Source organism: Amblyomma maculatum, chromosome 10 (assembly GCF_055883805.1).
Source record: "Amblyomma maculatum isolate TAMU_Amacu chromosome 10, ASM5588380v1, whole genome shotgun sequence".
Classification (NCBI taxonomy): domain Eukaryota; kingdom Metazoa; phylum Arthropoda; class Arachnida; order Ixodida; family Ixodidae; genus Amblyomma; species Amblyomma maculatum.
In genome coordinates, this window is record NC_139353.1 from 2616450 (window position 1) to 2637646 (window position 21197).

A 21197-nucleotide genomic window follows, 5' to 3' on the forward strand; every position below is an offset into this window, starting at 1 on the left:
CATTACGAAGTAACGTAATCGTCGGCAAATTTTTTCGTGCTCGAACAGACTTGTACGTCACGATATTTATGATCGTTGTTTCGGTGAGAAATTTAAGTATTAAAGGCCATTTTCTTTCCAACTCATTCATCAAAAAGAAAGAAAAGTGTTTGGTCAGTTCATTGATTAAACATTGCGGTTTATTTCTTAAGAAACATGGCACTCGGCAATGCAAAGAAAAGCAGAAAGCCTGATTAGCCCGCAGGCCAGGTTTTATTTGATAGCATTTTATGCTTTTCCAAAACAATGTTTGCTGTATTTTTCTTAAAAAAAAAAAAAAATATATATATATATATATATATGTATAAACACACTTTTCAGTCTTCCAAATTAGAAGCATGAAATAGCTCTTGGAACCTGTTTTCACTTTAAATTGTCCATTGATCACATTCTTCCCTGGTTCCTAATCTTATCTTGACTGTGCAGTAAAGTTATCTTACCTCTATATTATCCTAAAGCACGTGTTTTTATTTTTTGTGTGCCTGTGCCTGCAGACCACAAGAGACCGAATTAGACAAGTCCTTTGATTTACTACTATCAATTGACTGGAGCAAAAGTGTTTCCTCGAAGCAGTTATCTCGGGTTATTATTATGTAAGATGTGATTTCTAGATCCCATTTACTCAAACTCAGCCCCTATTGTAGGATCAATCAGTGTCACTAGTTGATAACACGTGCAAATTTGTGATGGAGCACTGTTTGCAGCACCACTTCTGCTCTCATGAAGCGGAGAAGCAGTGAACTATGTTCTGTGCCCCGGCAATCAGCACACCTATGCATTTGGCACCATACCCATGGTATTTAAGAAGCCACAATCGAGAGTATGGCACGCTCTTTCTTTGTCTTCTTTTTTTTCCGCTCCTTGAAAACCCGCGTGGCATCAGTGAAGAGTGCCACTTCTTCTCGTGCATCGACCTCTCTCTGCAGGAAGTTGAGCCCTGCAAGGTTGAAGCCGATTTCATCCCTGGCTTGGTCCAGTTGCTCGACTGTGCAATGTCGTAACTGGTCCACGGTTGACACAAGGGCTGCGGTGGCCCCAATTTGTCCACTGTGTACTCGGAGCAGGAAAAACAGGCAGCGGCAACACAGTTCGGGCTCCCAGTTACAGCTGAGAAATTCGGCGAGTGCCTGGAATGAACGCATTTTACATGGGGTTAGCATTCCACATAATTTGTATTTAAGTGCAAGATATACAGTCGCCAACACCATAGGTCACCATGAGACAAGTCTTTGCTCAGTCGCATAATTTTCATGCAGTTTGTAAAACAGTCATGTGCAAGACCTGGTACTATGGTCACGAAGCAGCAAATCTTGCCTAGAATCGTTTCGCTAGTTCACTCCACTATTGGTTCCTTTTTTCGCCGTTCTTTGCATCAGACACTGCGTGCCTGATCTGATGCACGCAAGTGTTAAAATAAAGTAGGTGCTTGCCGCACATGTATGCCATGTAAGCAGTGTACAGTAGGTGGCTGGCCAGATGTTAAATAAGCCCTGGACAACAGCATCCGGTCCCTATGGCAGTTAGATAGTTTATGTTTTCAGTTTCTGGCGAAGTTGCACTACTCGACCAATTCAAATCACTCTGATCGTGGGCCCAGTTTAGAGGTGTACACGAGGTACTTTTAGCCACTGGTATCCAATGTACTTTGCATGTTGTTTCCTACCTATATTTCTTGAGACGTGCTCTAGCGTTACATGCAGCACCGACTGTGATCAAAGTGCTTATACGGTAACCGTGGTTCTGTTTTAAATTTGCAAAGCTCGAACAAGCCCTACACGTCACTAGCATTTTTTTGAGCTAACGTGTACAGAAATGAGTGCGTTCACTTTACATAAAGTGCAGCAGTGTTCGATACGAAATGTATTTAGTTTTTATTGCGAAAGCAATACTACTTTCACTTTCAAGCCTTTGCGGTGAGACGGCGGTGCACATGAAATGACCTTTCACATGACCTCTGTGTGACGTCGCGCCTCAAAGCTGGGCGACCAACTCACGCCGTCCGTGAGAGACGGCGGTGCGCATGAACGGCGGCCTAACTCCCGCTCTCTCCGCCAGGAGCGCCACAGGTGTTGTGATGTTATACAGCTGTATGACAGTAGCATTGATAATGGCGGTGCATTTAGTTGATAATAATGTTGAGAACAAACGTAACGCACCGTATGCAGCACCAAAACTCCAGCTTTCGCATTTCTGCAGTGTAGATTCCACAGTGCTCTCAATTTTTTTCCTTGCTTAGGCGTTGCATTTAAGATACCCTCAAGGCTTATGCTTTAACAGAAAAGCTACATGTATAATTACCCGTTATCGTGTGGACCTTTATCGTAGAGACAAAAAAAAAAACTTTCCATCTCAACTGCTGGTCCATTCAAGGTGAAACTGCGCACGAAGCTTGCACATTGTGGTAAATTTCATCTCTGTAATAAATGATACCTGGTTAGGCTGCACATGATGCAAACCCGAAATTTTCTGCCAGAGAATGAGGAACCAGAAGCTGTCAATGCTGAATCACTGCTGCATCATCTGCTGTTTGCACAAAAAGGTGTAACAGGCAAAGAGGAGAGCATAATAGGTGCGCCAGTCCTTTAAATATGCTTTTCTCTGCACATGGCGCCCCTCTGACTCGGGTGGTTACAGGTTTGTATAATACGCGGCCAAATCAAGTAAGCTGTGATCTCAAATTTACGAGGCAGAAGTTGCTACAATATGCAAACTCTATGCTCAGTTTCACTATAAATATGCTAGCGGTTCAGGTAGGAACTATAATGACAAACAATGATGTATGACAAGGACAAGTGGTCACTGCTCTCAGACTCATGTAGCAGTAATTCCTTGAATATAAACTGAATGTCCCTTGTCCTAGCGACTTGCTTGAGGCAGAGAAAACTAATAACTCTTGTGGTATGGCCACAGTCACCAACATAATGCAAGCATTTTTCACATTTTTCTTCACAACAACAAACCTTGAGAAGGTCCACGACATAGCCAAATGGTAGAACAAGCAGTGTCTCTTCCAGCTCACTGTACCGCATCCGTCTCAGCGTTTCCAACATGTACCGTTCTGGACAGGTCGTCTGGTAGACAGTCATCAACGGATGAGGTGCAGGGGGTGCAACTGGTTCTGGGGATGCCTTCTGCTGAGCTTCATATTCCAGCAGCTTTGCCTTGTGCTCCCTGTAGACATCTATGCCTTCCAAGAGGCGCTCTGCCATATTGACTGTCTCGGTTGTCTTTTTGGCAGCAAGGCCTACTTCATCTTTGCCACCTTCCCTCGGGATGACTGCTTCCTCGAGATTTGCATTGGCTTCGGATTCGGCTTCCCTCTCATTTTCCCGTTCTTCCTCGAGCACCAGGGGCTCATCAGTCTTCAGCCAGAGGCGCAGGGAGCGATCATGCGATGCTGTGACCACGTACCGGCCATCAGGACTGATGGCCAGCGCCCACACTTCAGCTTGATGGCCCTCCAACGTGACAATCTGTAAAAGCAAAGCTTTAAATGCAGCTGGGATGCCTCGAGCTAATTTTAGTTGAGCTAAGACACAACTATTATCCCTCAGAACACGGCTAGCGGCCGAGGCAACTGCTGAACGGTAGCGCAATTCTTGCCAATCAGTACCATAAAAATGGTCAATACTTTTAAGGCAACAATCCTTGTGCTTATGCTACGAGACCATAACCTTAAGCAAGGTAGCATAGTTTTGAATGACACATACTCACATTATTCATTGGTTCTGATGAATATGGTGGGGGTAACTGTACAGACTACTTGCTTCAAAAGGCAGTAGCCACATTTAGCTTGCTGTGTTAACCTATCAATTAAATTACTCATAGAACATTGTGCAGCTGTTACAGTAACTTTGCTGCTAGCTTACAACTTTACCATGATTATAAAACAGTCACTACCTTCTGGAAGTTGTCTGCGTCCCACTGTTTAATGGTGTGGTCCTTGCTGCCTGTGAAGAACATGTGTGTCTTAGGCAAGAACCGAAGGCACATGACACTATCGTCATGCGCGAGGATGGAGCGATGGCAGTCACCAAAGTCAAGCCCCCAGATCTTGACACTGCGATCAGCAGAACCAGTTGCCAGGAGGGTGCTGTCGTAGCTAACATCCATGCACAGTACAGGAAATTTGTGGCCATACATGGACAGGAAGAACTTCAGTGTATCCATGAAGAAGACTTTTACAGTGCTGTCCATGAGGGACACAGCAAGGAGCTTCCCATTGGGAGTTATCCGAACACAGAGAACGTCTTCTGCCATTTCAAGTGTTCTGGCGTGGACCAAGACAAGGTTCTTTGTACCCTCCCTCTCGACTAGGTCAAAGTCCCAGAACTTTACAGTCTTGTCGCCACTCCCAGAGACAAGCCCCTTCTGGTCAGGGTACAAGTCCAGGCACCACACTGGTCCGTCATGTGCCTTGACTTCCTCAATGAGACTCTTGGCACCAATGTCAAAGAGCTGCAGCCTTCCCGTCTTTGTGCCCACAATGCAGTGCCTATCCCCAGGGAGGAAAGTACAGCACAGGCCGTAGTCACACGTCATGCTTCGCAGACACTGCTGACTGGTGCGGCCCCACACCTTGACAGTCTCGCCGCTCACTGATAAGATTCCTGTGTTGTCGGAACTGAAGGCCAGTGCCCTGACGTCACTCCTATGGCCTGCATGTTGAATGCTGTCGGCCAACACTGGAGTGATGCCCTTGTCCGCCATGTTGAAGACGTAGAAATCAACCTGGTTGCTTCTGAGACCGACTGCCACCTTTGCCAGGCCATTCTTTGCAGATAATACGTCGAGGCAGCAAGGCTTACTGCTACACTTGAATGTCTGCAACCTCTCTATAGTGTCGGCAATCGTTACGGTTGCGTGGACATCCTCCTTCGGCTGGTTTTCTGTAGCGGTCAATCTGAGGAGTCGTTTTCTTTGCTTGCGCTCTCGCTTGTGCAGCTTGTTCTTGACCTCTGTCTCGTCGTTCAGCTTGAAGACTTCGACCAAGGCATCGACGCCGTGACACAGTATTGCCCTTTCCGACGGGTCTGCGACGAGCGAGCACACCCGGCCCCTGCCCTCCCGCATGACGCTGCCGAACTTGGTGCACGTCAACGGACAGCCTACTTCGTCCTCCGCCTCTTCGTCGCCTAGCTCTCCGGTTATCTCAGCATCTTGCTTGGTTTTCTTTGCGTCCGCTGCGTCCTCGTGCGATTCCTGTCCCCGCTCTTTGTCGGCGATCTCCCAAACGCGCAGTTCGCTATCGGCACTACCAGTCACGAGCCAGGTGTCCTGACGGACGAGCACGAAGTCCCAGACCTCGCCGCGGTGGCCCACGAGCGTCTTGAAGCAGTGCTGCGTCTCCAGGTCCCAGAACTTGACGAACGTGTCTTTAGAGCTGGACACGAGTACGTTCTTGCGCTGCTTCATAAAGCGGCACCGCGTCACCACTCCCTTGTGCCCCTTCAGCCTGAACATGCCAGCCTCCCCGACGACGTCCCACAGAATAATCACTGCGTCTTTACCCGCTGACGCCAGCCTGCCCTCGTCGAAGTCCAGGCTTGTCACGGCGGCCTTGTGGCCCTGGAAAGTGATGGCGGCTTCGCCGCTGTCCTGCTGTACGTCGAAAATCCGTACGGCACCGTCCGTGTAGCCAACGGCCACATGCCGGTGGTCGGGGCTGGTGGCCAGGCACGTAGAGGAATGCTTCTGGCCACTGAAGATCTTCACCTTCTGCTTGGTCTTGGTGTCCCAGAGGATAACATTTTCGCAGGCGGTCACGGCGTAGTACCGGGACGCCGTGTTCTGGTAACGCACGAAGGCGACCCGGGCCTCGGCGCTGGCTAGCACACCGAATATGGGTCCACTGGTGAACCGAAGGTACTGGTGCGTCAATGGCATCTTGCAAAATCAAGCGAACGAAACGCAGATCTCACGTTGCAGACAAAAACACGGCCGGATTAAAAACTCATGCTAGACCCATGCGTGCTCGGCAGCTGCCATGCGCTTTTGCCATGTAGCACTATAGCCATGTATAGATAGATGAATGGTTGCCTTAGGGATGGATGGATGGATGATGGATGGATGGATGGATGATAGTGGCTCTGCCCTTTGTATCGGACGGCAGCTTGCGGCGCCTAGCCAAAAAATTAAAAGAAATATATTTATCTCTGTCCTATTTTTAGCTTCTAATTCGCCCGTATCTGCCCCCCTCCCTTTTTTTTCTTCTTTTTATTCTCTTGACTTTTTCCACCAATCCTCTAACCTCTCTTTCGTTATCAAAACGCGTTCCTCATCCATTCGTCCATCTTCCCCAGCAAATCCCAGCGCTCTCTTCAGATCTGCCGCTTTTCCCGCGGGAAGGGCAGAACGAAGTTTTTGGCACCTTAGAACAACATGTTCCGTTGTTTCCGCCTCAGTTCCGCACGCCGCGCATAATATACCTACTTCCTGAATTTTTTTCCTGTACGTTTTTGTTCTGAGGGCCCCTGTCCTAGCCTCAGACAGCAATGAGCTCCCTCGTGAGAATTGTCGAATAAACTTTTTCTTTATATCCTGTTTTCGAGTTCTATACATACCCAATGCTGATTTTCCGTGCATTCTTTCCTCCCACATTTTCCTTTCTGCCTCCTTTACTTGCTTTTCAATGCTGCTGTTTTGCTGCGGTGCATCTCCAAACTACACAAATCTGAGCTTTCGGGTTCTGTTAGTCCATTTCGTGATGTATTGGTGGCGCCCTTTTGTCTTGTTGCGTAGCGTTCCGCGCTAACCGCGCTAACCACTTGGCCACGCCGAGATATATCCAGATATAACGAAGAGGTGTCCGTGTGCTGTGCGATGTCAGCTCACGTTAAAGATCCCCATGCAGGTGGTCGAAATTTTTCTTCTAAGTACTGTAAAGATGGGGATACTGCACGGGAAATCACGTGACACAAAAGTGACATGAAGCTACTCCCTTAATACGGCCCTCGAAAAAGCAAGCACTTTAAACCGCAACGATATGTGCTCACGAAACGACCAAAGGCCAACACCGAACGACAGCCGAATTCTTTTGTAACTAAATACTCCAATGCCCTTCCAAACATAAACAATATTCTGCGGAAATACCATTCCATGCTAACGTGTAATGAACGCCTCAAGAAAATATTTCCGGAGGCACCATGGGTGACAAACAAACGTAACGCGAACCTCAGAGATATTCTAGTACATTCTAAACTCGACAACAAGCACCCAACACAACCACACCCTTGCTCTCGACCTAGATGTAAGACGTGCAGTCATATACAAAAAAACACCACGGTTAAAAGCAATGCAAGCGATTTCACTTTTCACATAAAATCAGGCTTTAGCTGCACATCTTCAAACGTTATCTACCTTCTAGAATGCTCCTTTTGTCATAAACAGTACATCGGAGAGACAGGACAACCAATGAGCCCAAACTTCTCACTCTCTTCTTGTACGCGCATCAGAAGTCTCTTGAGTTCCACTTTACTTTCTGCCATTAAAGTGGTATCATCCGCATATCTAAGGTTGTTGATACGTTTTCCAGCAATCTTCACTCCAGCTGAAGACTCGTCCAGACCGGCCTTCCTCATGATGCACTCTGCATATAGGTTAAATAGGCAGGGCGACAGTATGCAGCCGTGCCTCACCCCTTTCTCAATCGGAAACCAATCAGTAAGACCATGCCCAGTTCTGACTGTGGCCTCTTGCCCTTCATAAAGGTTCCTGAGGAGACAGATGAGGTGAATTGGAACTCCCATCTCTTGGAGAGCTTGCCACAATCTGCTGTGATCTACGCAGTCAAACGCTTTCGCATAATCAATAAAGCAGAAGTAAATGGTTTCTGGAACTCTTGCTTTTTCCATGATCCAGCGAAGGTTGGCAATTTGGTCTCTAGTTCCTCTGCCCTTGCGAAACCCAGCTTGCACGTCCGGAAGCTCCCGATCCACATACTGCTGCAGCCTACCTTGCAGGATTTTTAACATCACCTTGCTAGCATGCGAAATAAGCGCGATCGTGCGGTAGTTGGAACAATCTTTGGCACTGCCTTTCTTTGGAATGGGGATGTAAATTGACCTCGATCCTCCAATCCTGTGGCCACTGCAGGGTTGTCCAAATCTTTTGACATAATGTATGCAGTGTGTTAACAGCGTCGTGGTTGAGGTTTTGAAGCAACTCAGCTGGAATACCATCAATTCCGCTAGCTTTGTTCTTAGCAAGGCTGGCTAAGGCCCATTCAACTTCATTCTTCAGGATGCCTGGCTCGAGATCAGTAATCACAACCGTCCTATGTTGGGTTTGCACATCCGGGTCCTTCTTGTACAGTTCTTCTGTGTATTCCTGCCACCTCTTCTTTATCTCTGAGGCTTCAGTGAGGTCCTTGCCTCGTTTGTCCTTTATCACGCCCAGCTTAGCACAGAAGCTTCCTTTGATATCTTTGATTGTCTTATACAGAGCTCTTGTGTTCCTTAATTGGCTGTTGTCCTCAACTGCTTGACACATGTTCAGGAAGGCATTCTTATCTCTCCTTGCTATTTTCTGAAAATCCAGTATATTTCTCTTTCCCCCATACCTTTTGCCATCCTCCTTTCCTCAGCTATTTGCAAAGCCTCTTCAGATAACCACTTTTTTGCATTCTACAGTATATTCTAGGCACTATACTTGCCGCATGAGATAGACCACGAATTAATCCTGAAACCGTGCCAATGCTATTCGACCATTATCCGAACTATCTTCTGCCTAAGAAGACATCTAAAAGAAAGTTGAGGAACCTCTGTGACCAACCGGCCGCTAAACGACAAAAAACGCAGTGCCGTAATGCCAGTGGTGCAGACGACAGCCATGCACGCACCGTCAAGGATGTTTGACAATGCTTCCAAGGAGCTGGCAGCAGCTAGAAGAGCCGAGCGAGAACTCATGCCCGCAGCAGCAGACGTGCAGCTTTGAGCATCGGGATCCGTTTGACTCAGTTTACATACCTGCAACTTGGACCAAATTAACCGAAGCACCTGCTGGATCTGTAGCCTACGCGCGTTATCGAGCATTTAAAAAAAAAAAAAAAAAAGAACTTTGTCACTTTGTACATAGAAAAAGTGATATCTTTTGGAAGCCTGAACGCAGTTTTGTGGACACTACAGTGTATACTCTCGGAAAAGAAAAAAACAAGCGCGTACAATACAACAATATCTAAAGCTGAAGATAGAGCTATATAGGCAGAGTGCACTGGAGGGTCTTTGTTCCGAATGTGGCCTGCAACCAGCTGATTCAGGAAGCACATATCATTCATGGGAATATATTTTGCAGAAAAAGTGTCGCTTGACCGTCAACTCTGAAGGGGTTAGCTGCGCTTAATGCAAATACCAGCGGAGGCTTACACAAGATGCGCAGAAAGAAGGAAAAAGCATGCAACTAGCCAAATAAATGCTGCAACATTTCTCGCGCTCTGAGAAGAGCTAAGAGAAAACTGGCATGGAGCGCAGAACAAGTGGCTGTATTGAAAGCGCAAAATGAGGAGCTAATAAGTGAGTCTGTGGTTAAAGCTTTTTTTTTTTTTTTTAAATCCCGCGCGTGACCTAGACAATTGTGACCGTACAACAACCGTTCGGCTGCTGAAACCGCGAAGCCGAAACTGGTGAAGAAAGTAAAATTAATTATAAATTACTTAGCGGTGGTAAGCGAGAAACCACGTGGAGAATTACAGGAATATCTAGCGCATCATTAGCAAGTGAAAAAAAAAAAAATACAACCAAAAATTGGTATCAGACTACTTTAAAATTATTGCGGTGTCATATGTGCGGCCTTTCTCCAAAACCTTTAGCGGTTCATTTCTATATTTTTACTTGTTTATTGTTGCTGCGACTTTTTGCTCAAATTTTACTATATTGTAGACTTTGTAAAAAAAAAAAAAGAATCAGTGATACAATCACCACTTTTGTTTCTTGTCTTTCCTTCTGTTACAAAAAAAAGCGCACCGCATAATAATCATTTATGTATGAAGCAACAATTAAGTGACTTCCTAATAAAACAAATGAATAAAGAGTAAGAACAAAAACTGAAGTCAGATTCAGACTGCTTGTGTTTATTGTCGAATGCGATCTTTGAAAACATAAAAAGCAAGATCGCCCTTCTTTTCTGTAGCATATATGTGACGCTATAATTCGTCACTAACCTGATATATATCACCTTAGCAATAAGCATGACTGAATTGCAGAAACGTCGACGTAACCTATCCGAAAGCATGAGGCCCGTATACGTATTGACGTTCGTAGCACTTGACTGCGGCATCGCGATATACCATGGACCATAAGAAAAGACCGAAGAGTAAATAAAATTCAAAGTTGGATTAATGAACAGTGTAAAATATTAAGGGCATTTTCTGATACCTGTGTCACACGGACAATAACAGTCGTCGTCGATCCGTTCCGGGTTAGATCGCGATTGAGAATATAGTTGCCATAATTCGGGACAACCACCTGGATATGAGCTGACTGAGCGCTCACTCAGAAGGAAGATAGATACGATACGCAACATCCGCGATCGCGATGCGTGGATCGCAATCGAGTGGCTCTAGATCAAATAAAATCGTCATCGGAATATTTCATAGCAATATATTGAATCCGGCCCGGACTCGATCGTTTAATCAAAGACTAACAAACTATTGCAACCAACGTGTCAACTTTAGGTGGTTTTCTCAAATTTCTTCTCTCGCTGGATATCAGGAAGTCAATATGTGTTCTGCTTAAGACCTTCCGGTTCAGCTGAATAAATAAAACAGATATAGCAGACATGGACCAGACAGTATTTTTTAAACGCTTCCACGAGCGCTATTTGAGCGTATAATTTTCTCCGCACAGTACTAGGACGGTGTGAATGTCTTCCACCAAGACTGTTTTTAGACACAAAGAGCGCTTAAACGGTCGAGAGACAGGTTTCGCAGTGAAAAGCGCAGCGCGCTATCCGGACCTATATGCCGCCTATGCTGCCGAGGCCATAGAGAAAGAGATTGGTAAAGAGCGGTCACTCGGCGAAAACTGGCCCCAGGAAATGACGCGCCACTTTTTGCGCTGCCGCCGATTGATGGATGGCGGCACCAACGTGCGCATGCGCGGACGCGCGCGCGACGGCACTCGCTGCAGCGGTAACCCGCCGGAGCAGACGACAAGAAGTCGAAGGGAGCGGTTGTGTGCTCGTGCCTCGCCGCGCTTGTGCGGCACAGACCTCTCGTGGGCTGCTGCGCAGAACGACAGCGGTTTGAAACGACGGCAAGGTGAGCAACGTTTTTTGCTTAACTACGCTGCATTTCAAGCAGTTTACGTCGACCATGCCGGTTGGTGCCAATAAGTTTCGCAGCTCGTGAACAGGCGCACCGGCTGTTCAGGCGCAGTTCGTTACGCCGTAACTCTGGCGGTTCCCAACCACGGTGAGGTGTAATATTAACGCTTGACAAAGTGGCATGTGAAGGCATCAAGGCACGCCATTGCGCCAAAATGGCGTGTTCGCCGGCCGCTGCGGCCATGGTGACGCAGTTTGCCGAACGGCTAGTTTTGCTGAGTGTCGCGATTAGCAGAGCAACGGTAAAGTGAGAAACGTTTCATTTTTGATTTTCTTGTCAAACTACGCAGTATTTCAGGCTGTTTATCTCAGTACGGCGGTCTGCGCTTCACAAAGTCGCACATGAAGGGCAGCCAACAGGCATGACAAGGCGCTCGCCAATATGGCTCGCCGGCCGCGATGACATGTGACATGGCGCGAGGTTTTGCGTGGTGTCGCGTTTAACAGGGCAACCGCAAGGTGAGAAATGTTGCATTCTTGTAAAACTGAGAGGCATTTCGGGCAGTTTAGCACAGCGTGGTTGTCTCCGCTTCACAAAGTCGCGTATGAAAGGCAAGCCAACATGGCGTGCTCGCCGGCCGCGGTTTTGCGAACGGCTAGTTTTGCGTGGTGTCGCGTTACATTTAACAGGACAACGTTAAAGTGAAAAATGTTCTATTATGCGGCAAGCTTCATTGCTTCAGCTGTTCAGTGCTCTTGAGGAATATTGTTAATTTAGTGGCTGTTATTTCACGCTCTGTAGAAATGCATTTCCTGACCTCTACGTTGCAAGAGTAGCTTTTGTATCAATTTTACGAATGACAGCTTTTCTGTTCTGGACCATAACTGCTGCTCACCAAGTTTTCAGTACCCACCCACATGCACAGATGTGTGCGCGGTGCAGTGGCCTTACATTTCATTGCAACCTTCTGCATCATGTTCATTCCTTTTCCAACAGCACTGTATGGACCCACGGACTGCAGCCGAAGCATGGCGGATGCGACGAGTGAGTGGTGTGGCCCTTCCTCAAGCGTCAGTTCTCCTCTCTGCCCTGGACAATACAAGTTACCCTTGCTAAAGTAGCCGCGACTGGGACTGTGTAGTTTATGTATAATGCCTGTTTTGTTACATATCATTTGCAATAATTCGGAAATCAGTTATGCTATTTTTTGTCTCTACCTAAGTGCTGTTTCTCACCTTGTGCATTTTTATTTTTATGTATTGTGCACATCGCCTAATGTGTGTCAAGTATTGTCAATGCATCCGTTTACATCTGTTGCATCTCTTGTTTTATATGCAGCAAAATAAATTCATTTCACGAAGCACTTGGAGTCTTTTCTGCACTACTGTTTTGCAAAGGCTGTGGCGCAGCTGGGTTGATGGGCAGTTTAGAGAACTGGGAATCTATTTTTCCTGTTGTTATGCATGCTGAAAATAAATGGAAACACTAGCAGACCATTTAAAACCAAAATAATGCGCCAAAAGGGCAGGGAAGGGCGCAGCGCATGGCTAGCATTCAAATCGCGCGCCCTTCAGCAAGACCGGATGTAGTTGCCGCCGGCCGCTTGGTGCACTACAGTCAAATGGGCCGCTGGGCCCTATGGGAGACCTGAACTTGCAGAGAGCCGGCTCCGTGAACTGCGCATGCGCGCCCAGGACCAAAGTGGAAAGGAGGATATGTTGCTCTTCTGGACGGATGTGACGTCAAATAGCTTTTAGTGCTTGTTTTTTTCTAGAAGTAAGCCTCAAACCCAGATGTTCACTGAGCCGCCCAAAGTATGGCCCAAAGGAAGGCTGGCGCGCTTTTCAGACAACGAGCATTTGCGCTTGGCGAGCCCTAGGCACCCTAGGTTGTCTTTCATGCGTCGGTCTGCTGCAGTTTGCGGGCCATCATCCCGGTAGATGCAAGCTCGGTGAAATGCGGATTCAGTTCGTGGATTATAGCCTTAAATTCAAGGGCGCAGCCCTCGGTGCAATCCTACTGACTGCGGTGAGTCGTACATACATGCCCGCGAACTCTAAGTAAAGTATTTGTCGTCTTTCTGCCATCGCCTTCCTTGCAGCTTCTTTAACGAGATTTTGCACGGCAGCGCAAGCATGCGTTATCCTCAATTATTGACGTGGCGCTATCGCGCGACAGTCTCCGGGCGAAGGCGTAAGAAGACGAGACTGCGTAATGGCGTCCACGATCTCCTTTCATTGCACTTGGAACAACTTCCAGTCCTGAGTATTGGGACATATGAGGCGACTAAAAGATAACGTAAAACTATTTCTGAGTTCGCTTATATTTGTTTGGGCAGTATAAGGCATTTTTGCGTGCGCCAGCGTGAACGCGCTGGTTTATAATCGGGGTTTTATTGCCTTCCTCGCAGCTTCAACCGATGGAGCGGCTCGGCCCATAGAAAATGTCTGGCTTCTTTCGGAAAAGTGTTGGAAGGTAAGTGGCACTCATCTGTACAGACCATACGTGGTAGTGCTGCAATACATGAGTAATATCTGCGCACTGCTAAAAGGGGGGTTGCTGGCCAGCTGAGAGATAGCTTAAACGTAAGTAGGCCCTGTGCGGACTGAGCCTCGAAGTGCAACAAGCCTACTGCACAGCATGAAATGGCTACAAAAGTATAGTTATATACATGACCGAATTCATGTGCTTATTTTCTCAGACCTTCCACTGTCAAGTACTCTCACTTATTTCGGTGTATGCAGCAATGAGGGTGACTTCATTACTCCTCAGCTAGCATAGGTTCATGCCTGTGACAATATCTGTCCTTTTACTGCCGAAATAACTGCATTGGTGGAACTCACTGAGCTTGTTTATATAGATTTAACACTTTGGATGCATGTTGCTACTGCAGAGTTCCCTAATATATATATCTTTTGCCTGCTCCAACATAAATAGTTGGCAGTGCTTGGCTTCAAGCTGCTGCCAAGGCCATTGACAGCTTATTTGAAAAGAGAGCAATAATTAATCTGAGCTGGCATGTTTTGTGCGAGAGTGAGGCACCATTGCTAGTACCTCGTAATCCTGTCAGAGCTTGGCAGTTGCTGCTATAAGCTCTCTCCATTGCAGTTCCATGCAAGCCGCAGCATATTGGGCACTTACTGCACAAGTGATTTAACTTAGATTCTCTTTGTTGCTATTTCAGTGTTTTGTAAGTGTTCTAAATATTTGTATTTGTGCTAGCATTGACAGCCAGTCTCATTACTACCTTTTTCCTTCTGCAGCAGGCACACTCACTTGCTTTACTCGAACCAAATTCTATTGTGAGTGAGTTTGCTGAATTTATGCAAAGTAAATGTAATTGCAGTATTGCTCTCATTTATTTACATCTGCAGAGGCAACGAATTCTTGGTGGCGACGAACGAGTTCCCTCCGTCAGTTCGATTACACCGCCACCTCAGTAGTGCAGTGAGCTGCGACTGGTGTGACCAAATGGATACTCTCACTGCTTCCACAGGTTTAGAGCGTGCTCCCAGTTAAGTTTAAAACACCTTGCTTGCAATGTATTTAATCTTGTGTAATATTGTCACCCTTGAATTTGCTGATATGCTATTATTTGAAAATCATTCTGGGTGGTTTGGAACACATGATTTGCAGTGGGGGGAGGTGGGAAGCACAAATGTGTGACTGCAATTTTTTGCCAGTCTAGCTTCTAGCCTTGCGAATTAAAGTAACAGATTAATACCTGAACAGGCCTGACATTTATTGGAGAGTTTGTCATATAGAAGGAAACTTGATCCCTTGTGGAGGTAACACAGCTGTGGTTCTCCGAGAAAATGTTATCCGTGTGTGATGGTGTCTAAAACATGGCATTGTCTTAGGTAACATGGCATGGAATCGGCCACTTCTTGTACTCTCTTGACAGCATCTATTGTACTATGTGCTAGGTGATATGCCTTCAGGAATAAGAGTAGATGGAGAATACCTCAGTAATCTGCAATTTGCTGATGACGTTGCCCTGAAGCAGTCAGGATGACGGGCAGTAATGTGAGCAGGTTGTACGTCATGCTGGTCATGGAGGAAGTAAAAAAGCCTTAGAAGCAATGCAAAGGGGGAAATCGGCTGGTATGGATAGGCAACTGCAGATCTTTGAAGAGTGGTAGGGAGATTGTGCTAGAAAAACTGCTTGCTTTTTATTTATTTATTTTATTTCAAGATACTGCAGACCAGTATTCCGGTCCTAGCAGGAGTGGCATACATATATACAGCGCACAAGAAACACAATAAATCATACGAAGCACCGAAAAAACTAACAAACAGAGGCAATGTAATGACATGAAATGTGTTGACCAACAGCCGGAGAGAAAAAGAAAAAAAAAAGGGAAAACATGAAAAACCTTTGTGCGACATCAAAGTAACAATACATGTCCTAAAAAACTCCGACCCTACTGTCAACCAAACAGATGTTGCTGTAGAGCCTGGTCAAAGTCTGGAGACTGAATTAAGCTTTCTGGGAGAGTGTTCCATTCAGAAATTGTCCTTGGATAAAAACTATGCATAAAGGATTTAGATTTTGCATAAATTGGCTGCAGTGAGTGACTGTGGTGATGACGTGTCCGCCTAGTGTTGGGAACTTTACACACGGTGGAGGACTGAGGTTTATTTGGTTGTTTAAAATTTTATACAAAAAGAGTAAAGGAGTCATTTTCCTGCGAGTTTCTAGGAGCGGAATGTTGTTGGCGGTCATGAGGTTAGTAGGAGAGTCCGTTCTTTGATATTTATTAAAAATGAACCTCACCGCTTTTCTCTGTATTTGTTCAATTCGATAAATGTCTTTTTTAGTGTGAGGGTCCCAGATGATCGAAGCATACTCAAGTTTAGACCTGACGTATGTGGTGTAAGCCAGTAGTTTAAGATTGGATGGAGCATCTTTGAGTTTACGTCTGATAAAACAAAGTTTCTTAAAAGCTGATGAACAAATATTTGAAATGGGAGCACTCCAGGAGAGATTATTGGTAATAGTAATGCCAAGATATTTATAACTAGAAACTTCGGAAATGAGACAGTTGTGTAAGCGATACTGAAATGAACTGAAATTCTTTTTACGAGTTACTCTAAGAAGCACCGTTTTTTGCGTGTTAAGTTCCATACACCAGTCTTTACACCTGTGTGTAGTGCCTCACGACCTCAAGCATATTAAAATCTTGGAAGGATTCCAGCAGTACCATAATCTGTAAGAAATGGGCTGTCAAGCACTTGCAAACTTAAACTGATCGGGTTACTGTCCATTGCCTACAAGATAATAGAATTGGGAAAATCTTGGACTTTCTATCAGCTGAAAGAGCAGCTGGCTTTCGTAAGGGCTGCCATGTTTTTTAATGTGTCTGCCCTGCCGCTGTTGTGTGCTGGATTGTAGCCTACATCCACATCGGATAGGAGGCTGTGCAAACAAACTGCTATTTACAGAAGGGACATAATTTGAACTGCCCATATCATACAATGCAGCAGCAGTAGTGGAGCACACAAGAAGTGACTTATTGTAGAATGGTTGCTTTATTGCGGTAGCGTAAAAGGCGTCACCCTTGAGAAAAATCACAACCATGCCTTTGGCAGGTGACATGGCCATGCACTGATTGGTTGTCTGGTTCTGCGATGTCATGAGGCCACATGATATGGCCGAACTGGCTGGAGCTCATATTGTGGAAAAGCGCAAAAGAGACAAAGAATCGAGAAAAGAGAGGACAATGCTATCTGGAGCTGCTAACTCAGGCAGCTCCTTTGAGGTGAGAGGGTGAGGTGGAATAGAACCCTCAGAGACCCTGGATCCAGTATCAGACGTGCTACTCCACATTCATACAGCTTGGTTAAAACAGAGCTTTATACTCATGTCGGGTGGTCTTAGGCACAATGTGGTAGATTATGGTTGTATGCTGATGATTATGTGTGAGATTATACCAGCACAAATTAAGGGATTAGGGCTTATACCTTTCAGGACCGCTTTAAGCCAATCGTTCATATATGAATGATGGTTCTCACACACTGGCAGACGTCAATTTTCGTGTTTGGAACATGTAGCCCCATTTAGGCAGATAGTATGACAAAAGTAATTATAGTAACTAGTTCACAGGGATGGAAAGGCACAGAATCTGTCACTTGTTTCTGTGGGCACCTGAACTGTGTCGTAAGGGAAGGGAGGAGGGAGTCAAAGTGGAAAGACAGAAATGGGTGCTGTAGTGGAGGTCTGTGGAGTAATTTTGACCACCTAGGGATCTTTAACGCGCGCTGACATCACATAGCACATGGGTGCCACTTCGTTTGCATCAAAAGCAGCCGCCAGCGTTCGGGTTCGGACATGGGTACTCCGGCACAGTAATCTAGCATCTTAACCACTGCACTACCGCAGTGAGGCTATTGTGACAACCATAGTTTCTGTTTGTGTGCAGCTTGTTTATTTTTTTATTTTCTTTTTTGTTCTTTCTGGCACAGTGTGACATTTAAAAAAATATTCGAAATAAAGAGGTCTTTGGCTCCATTCACACGATTCTGCTGCTTCTACTATAGTTTTCTTTTTATGAGAGCAGTAGCGAAGTCTCTTGAAGACAATTTTACTAGCTCTCAGTTCAGCTCAGATGATGAATCAGTCAAATGCCAGCCTCGAACTTCAGCTAGTGGCCAAGAAAAGCTTAGTTTCAATCTCTGATCACTCTTGGTTAGTTACACGTGCTCATTTTGTGTTCCCACTGTTCTGTTTCCATTCGCTGGGTTTCAGCAGCAATGAAAGCTTGGTACACTTGATATGGCTTCTCCAGAACTTCAAGTGTGGAACTTTTCAAGCAAATAGAGTGGAGTTTGAACACCGAGCTCCTATTGCAGATTTTCAAATTTGATGGCAAACTCTCCCACCTTGTGGAAAACATATCACCAAATAATCCAGTCATAAATCGTGAAAGGTTTGGAAATGCCAATGCTATAAACTGTAAAATGAGTAGAGGAAGGCAGAGCTTAAAAATGGGTGTTTTCAGCAACTTAGCGATATTTCGGAGAGAACAGCACACCTTCAAAATGAACTTCAGAGCGTAAATTATTATTTCCTTGGCGGTTGGGCTTCGCTGCGTTTTTTTAGTGTGATTTGGAGAATAGGTACATGACACTCTCAACAACTGCTGCAGGAAATCAAGAATGACCACTGTTTCCGAACAGCACTATGAAAAAGAAGAAATCTGCCGATAGGTGCACCATATCTTTACTAGTAATAAAAGAGGCAGTGTAGCATATTTTTAGTATCCTGAATTATTTTTCTTGCTGTCTTATTTTGATATTCATGCCCCCTTTTCTTTCACTTCTTGGATTTTTTCTGCAAATTTTGGAGAAAAGTTTTTATGTTATGTATAAAGCCAAAACAAAAACATGGGCATTTATTTAATTGAGGATCAAAATACCTGCATTTTAGTATTATCTAATAGCAAGATTGTTTAAATATTTTATTTAATAAACAAATTACATGGTGCTGAAGGAGTTGAGGCAAAAAAAAAAAAAGACTTCTTCATTTTGAAGCTGTAGTTTAAGAAATGAGCATTTTTCTGCCTTTTGTATATCCTCAAGATTTTATTACAATTTCTTGTTTTTATATTCATGTTTGACAATACTTTGTGAATATTTTACCCAGTGCTGAGAATTTATCTTATGTATTGTGCTTATATTCACAATATTCACGTGTTTAGAGGGCATTTAAATAGCTGTATTTTAATTGGCTCATGTGCATCATGTACAGAAAGTGTGATCAGAAATTGTCATCAAAAACGTCCTTCATACTGGAACTTGCGTGTGAAGAGCTCTGGCAGGTGCGTGCTCTGTTGCCGCGTTGCAGAGAGGAGGAAAGGAGGCATCCTGGCTGTGCAAACCGCCGTGGAGAGGTGACAAAGAGGCTAATGGCAACCCCATGCATACTCGGGCCACTTATACGCTTATACACAGGACCTCGGAGGATGGGCGTGTGGTATTCGATCTGTCATTTGACGTGTGTAACTAGAAGGCTGCATTCCCTGCACCGTACCTATTAGTCACATATTCTAATTCTGGTGCCGGGTTGTGTTCGCCTTAGCGATCTTAGAGCTCTTACGCACTTCCTACTTTTTTTTTTTTTTTGTAGGTTGCAGCAAAGTTCTTTAAACTCTTCATTTATAAAATAGCAAGGTGCATGTATGCGATCAAGGATCTTTGAGGGAAGCTGCAGACGGGAGCTGTTGACGCTACCATGCTATACTCTTAAAACAGATCTCAAGTGTCTCCTAAATTTTTATAACAAAACGAACATCCGCACAGTGTTTGCTGGAGATGCTTACAACCCTGCTGTCCTGTCCGAAGACAGGGGTACATGCATTACTGCCCGCCATATGCAAGGCCAGCCACAATTAAACATTCGTTACCAGAGTAACATGATTGCCTGGCTTTTTTGTGTGTTCACTTCCTTAGCATACTGTAGCATAGTCATAGTAGTGTGCACCTTTCCAATAAGTGGTCACAGGGTGACACCATATTACCTGCTGGACTGCTTTGTGCATTTGGTGCAAGCACAGTGGAAGCAGAGCCGGTTTGCAGCAGTCCAGAGAGGAGGAGCGAACAATATGGTGGCACCGAGTAACTTATTAGAAAGGTGTATATAGATTGCTTGTTCCTGCAAGATGCGAGTTAAACTGCTCTCATACGAACAGTTTCGATCCTCATTGAACTGGATCTACATTCAACTCATTGTAGATCGAGGTTGTCACACGGCAACTGTCAAGTGCAGTTGAGCTCGAGCCTGCTTGACTCAAGGTTGCTTCCTCAATTGCTCTCGAGATTTCAAGCACACTCAAAAGTGGTCATTGACAACCTCGTCATCAACGAGCTCTAAAACTTGAAAACGAATAAATGCAATAGAACTGCACATAATAACACATAAATATATTAAAAGGCATGATAGAACATTCGTAGAACGGCTAATTTTATAATATTGACACTGTAGTCCACTGCCAGTGGAAGCTAAGGTGGCGTTCTCTTCGACTACGTCAGCGTGGAAACTGTGGAGCGGAAGAGAAAATGCACTGTACCACTTGACCGCTGGGAAGATAGGTTAGGTGACCTGAGGCGCCAAAAGCGGAATGCTGCTGTGCACACTGAAATCGTGCTATCATTACCCCAATCTTAAATTTCTTTTTGAGACTCATTGCGACTGACAGCAGACGACGAACCACGTAAGAAATTTCTCAATGCTCACTGAAAACGCCCGTGTAGCACCGGATGCTTCAATCCTTCTTGAAAGCCTGAATGCAGATTGAGTTCAATGAGGATCGGAAGTGTTTATGTGACAGAGGGATTAGTGTAGTGCAGCTAAAGCTTTGTGTTAGCTGGTGTGCACAAGTTGGGTGGCCAAGCTATGTTAAATGGTATTACAATGCATATTTAGAAAACAAAACAGGGCACCCCAAACGGTTTATTCAACTTCTCAGATTATTTGGCATTACACACATTGTCTTGAAAGCAGTCCACAATATGGCCAGCACAACTTATGTCCTTGTTTATTTCAGATTGTTCATTTAAGAGAGCTTACATATTCAAGGGCTACTGACCAGGCTGACATTTTAACCAAGCCCGATAAGGCGTTGGACATGGTCTCTGCGAAATACTGCAGCGATGCACACTCTGCAAAGCAACAAAATGCAAACCAAAGCTCTCATAGTCCTTTTCAGACAGCCAAACCTCCTCATCCTTTGCGCTTGCCATCGAACTTTGTCGATGAGGTACCAACAGATACTGCATCCATTGGTTTCTCTCTGACTGATGGGCGAGGGATGGCACTTGGTCTGCTGATGTCACACACTTTTTTGTCTTGCATTTCGTTTTCACTCATGCATACTCTCACACAAGAAAGAAGGCTTTT

At 45.2% G+C, this 21197-nt stretch overlaps 2 protein-coding genes and 1 long non-coding RNA gene across 4 annotated transcripts; 2 read left to right on the plus strand and 1 right to left on the minus strand.

The window, feature by feature from the left end:
* Window positions 1-316: 316 nt before the first annotated feature.
* LOC146175389 (WD repeat-containing protein 3) lies at window positions 317-6076 on the minus strand. Its single transcript, XM_084581729.1, has 3 exons — window positions 3940-6076; window positions 3000-3512; window positions 317-1166 (listed from the first exon to the last, which is right to left on the minus strand). The coding sequence occupies exons 1-3, from the start codon at window positions 5923-5925 to the stop codon at window positions 840-842; spliced, it is 2826 nt and encodes a 941-aa protein (XP_084437855.1). The 5' UTR covers window positions 5926-6076; the 3' UTR covers window positions 317-839.
* Window positions 6077-11052: 4976 nt separating this feature from the next.
* Window positions 11053-12955, plus strand: LOC146175390 (uncharacterized). The gene is made up of 2 exons (XM_084581731.1): window positions 11053-11293; window positions 12296-12955. The coding sequence occupies exons 1-2, from the start codon at window positions 11071-11073 to the stop codon at window positions 12418-12420; spliced, it is 348 nt and encodes a 115-aa protein (XP_084437857.1). The 5' UTR covers window positions 11053-11070; the 3' UTR covers window positions 12421-12955.
* LOC146175391 (uncharacterized) lies at window positions 12952-17117 on the plus strand. Of its 2 annotated transcripts, XR_014701383.1 has the most exons (3): window positions 12952-13327; window positions 13710-13774; window positions 14674-17117. It is a non-coding gene; the product is annotated as an uncharacterized LOC146175391 (long non-coding RNA). The 2 variants fall into 2 exon arrangements; XR_014701384.1 differs by having other exon boundaries at window positions 12952-13774.
* Window positions 17118-21197: the final 4080 nt, after the last annotated feature.

Excerpts from the sequence above, each read along its gene's own strand:
- LOC146175389 (XM_084581729.1), bottom strand. The coding sequence starts at position 5,925 with ATGCCATTGACGCACCAGTACCTTCGGTTCACCAGTGGACCCATATTC. Across the intron at positions 3,513-3,939 it reads ACGCAGACAACTTCCAGAAG|ATTGTCACGTTGGAGGGCCA; the intron begins GTAGTGACTGTT and ends TTGCTTTTACAG. Across the intron at positions 1,167-2,999 it reads ATGTCGTGGACCTTCTCAAG|GCACTCGCCGAATTTCTCAG; the intron begins GTTTGTTGTTGT and ends CGTTCATTCCAG.
- LOC146175390 (XM_084581731.1), top strand. The coding sequence starts at position 11,071 with ATGACGCGCCACTTTTTGCGCTGCCGCCGATTGATGGATGGCGGCACC. Across the intron at positions 11,294-12,295 it reads CGGTTTGAAACGACGGCAAG|CACTGTATGGACCCACGGAC; the intron begins GTGAGCAACGTT and ends CTTTTCCAACAG.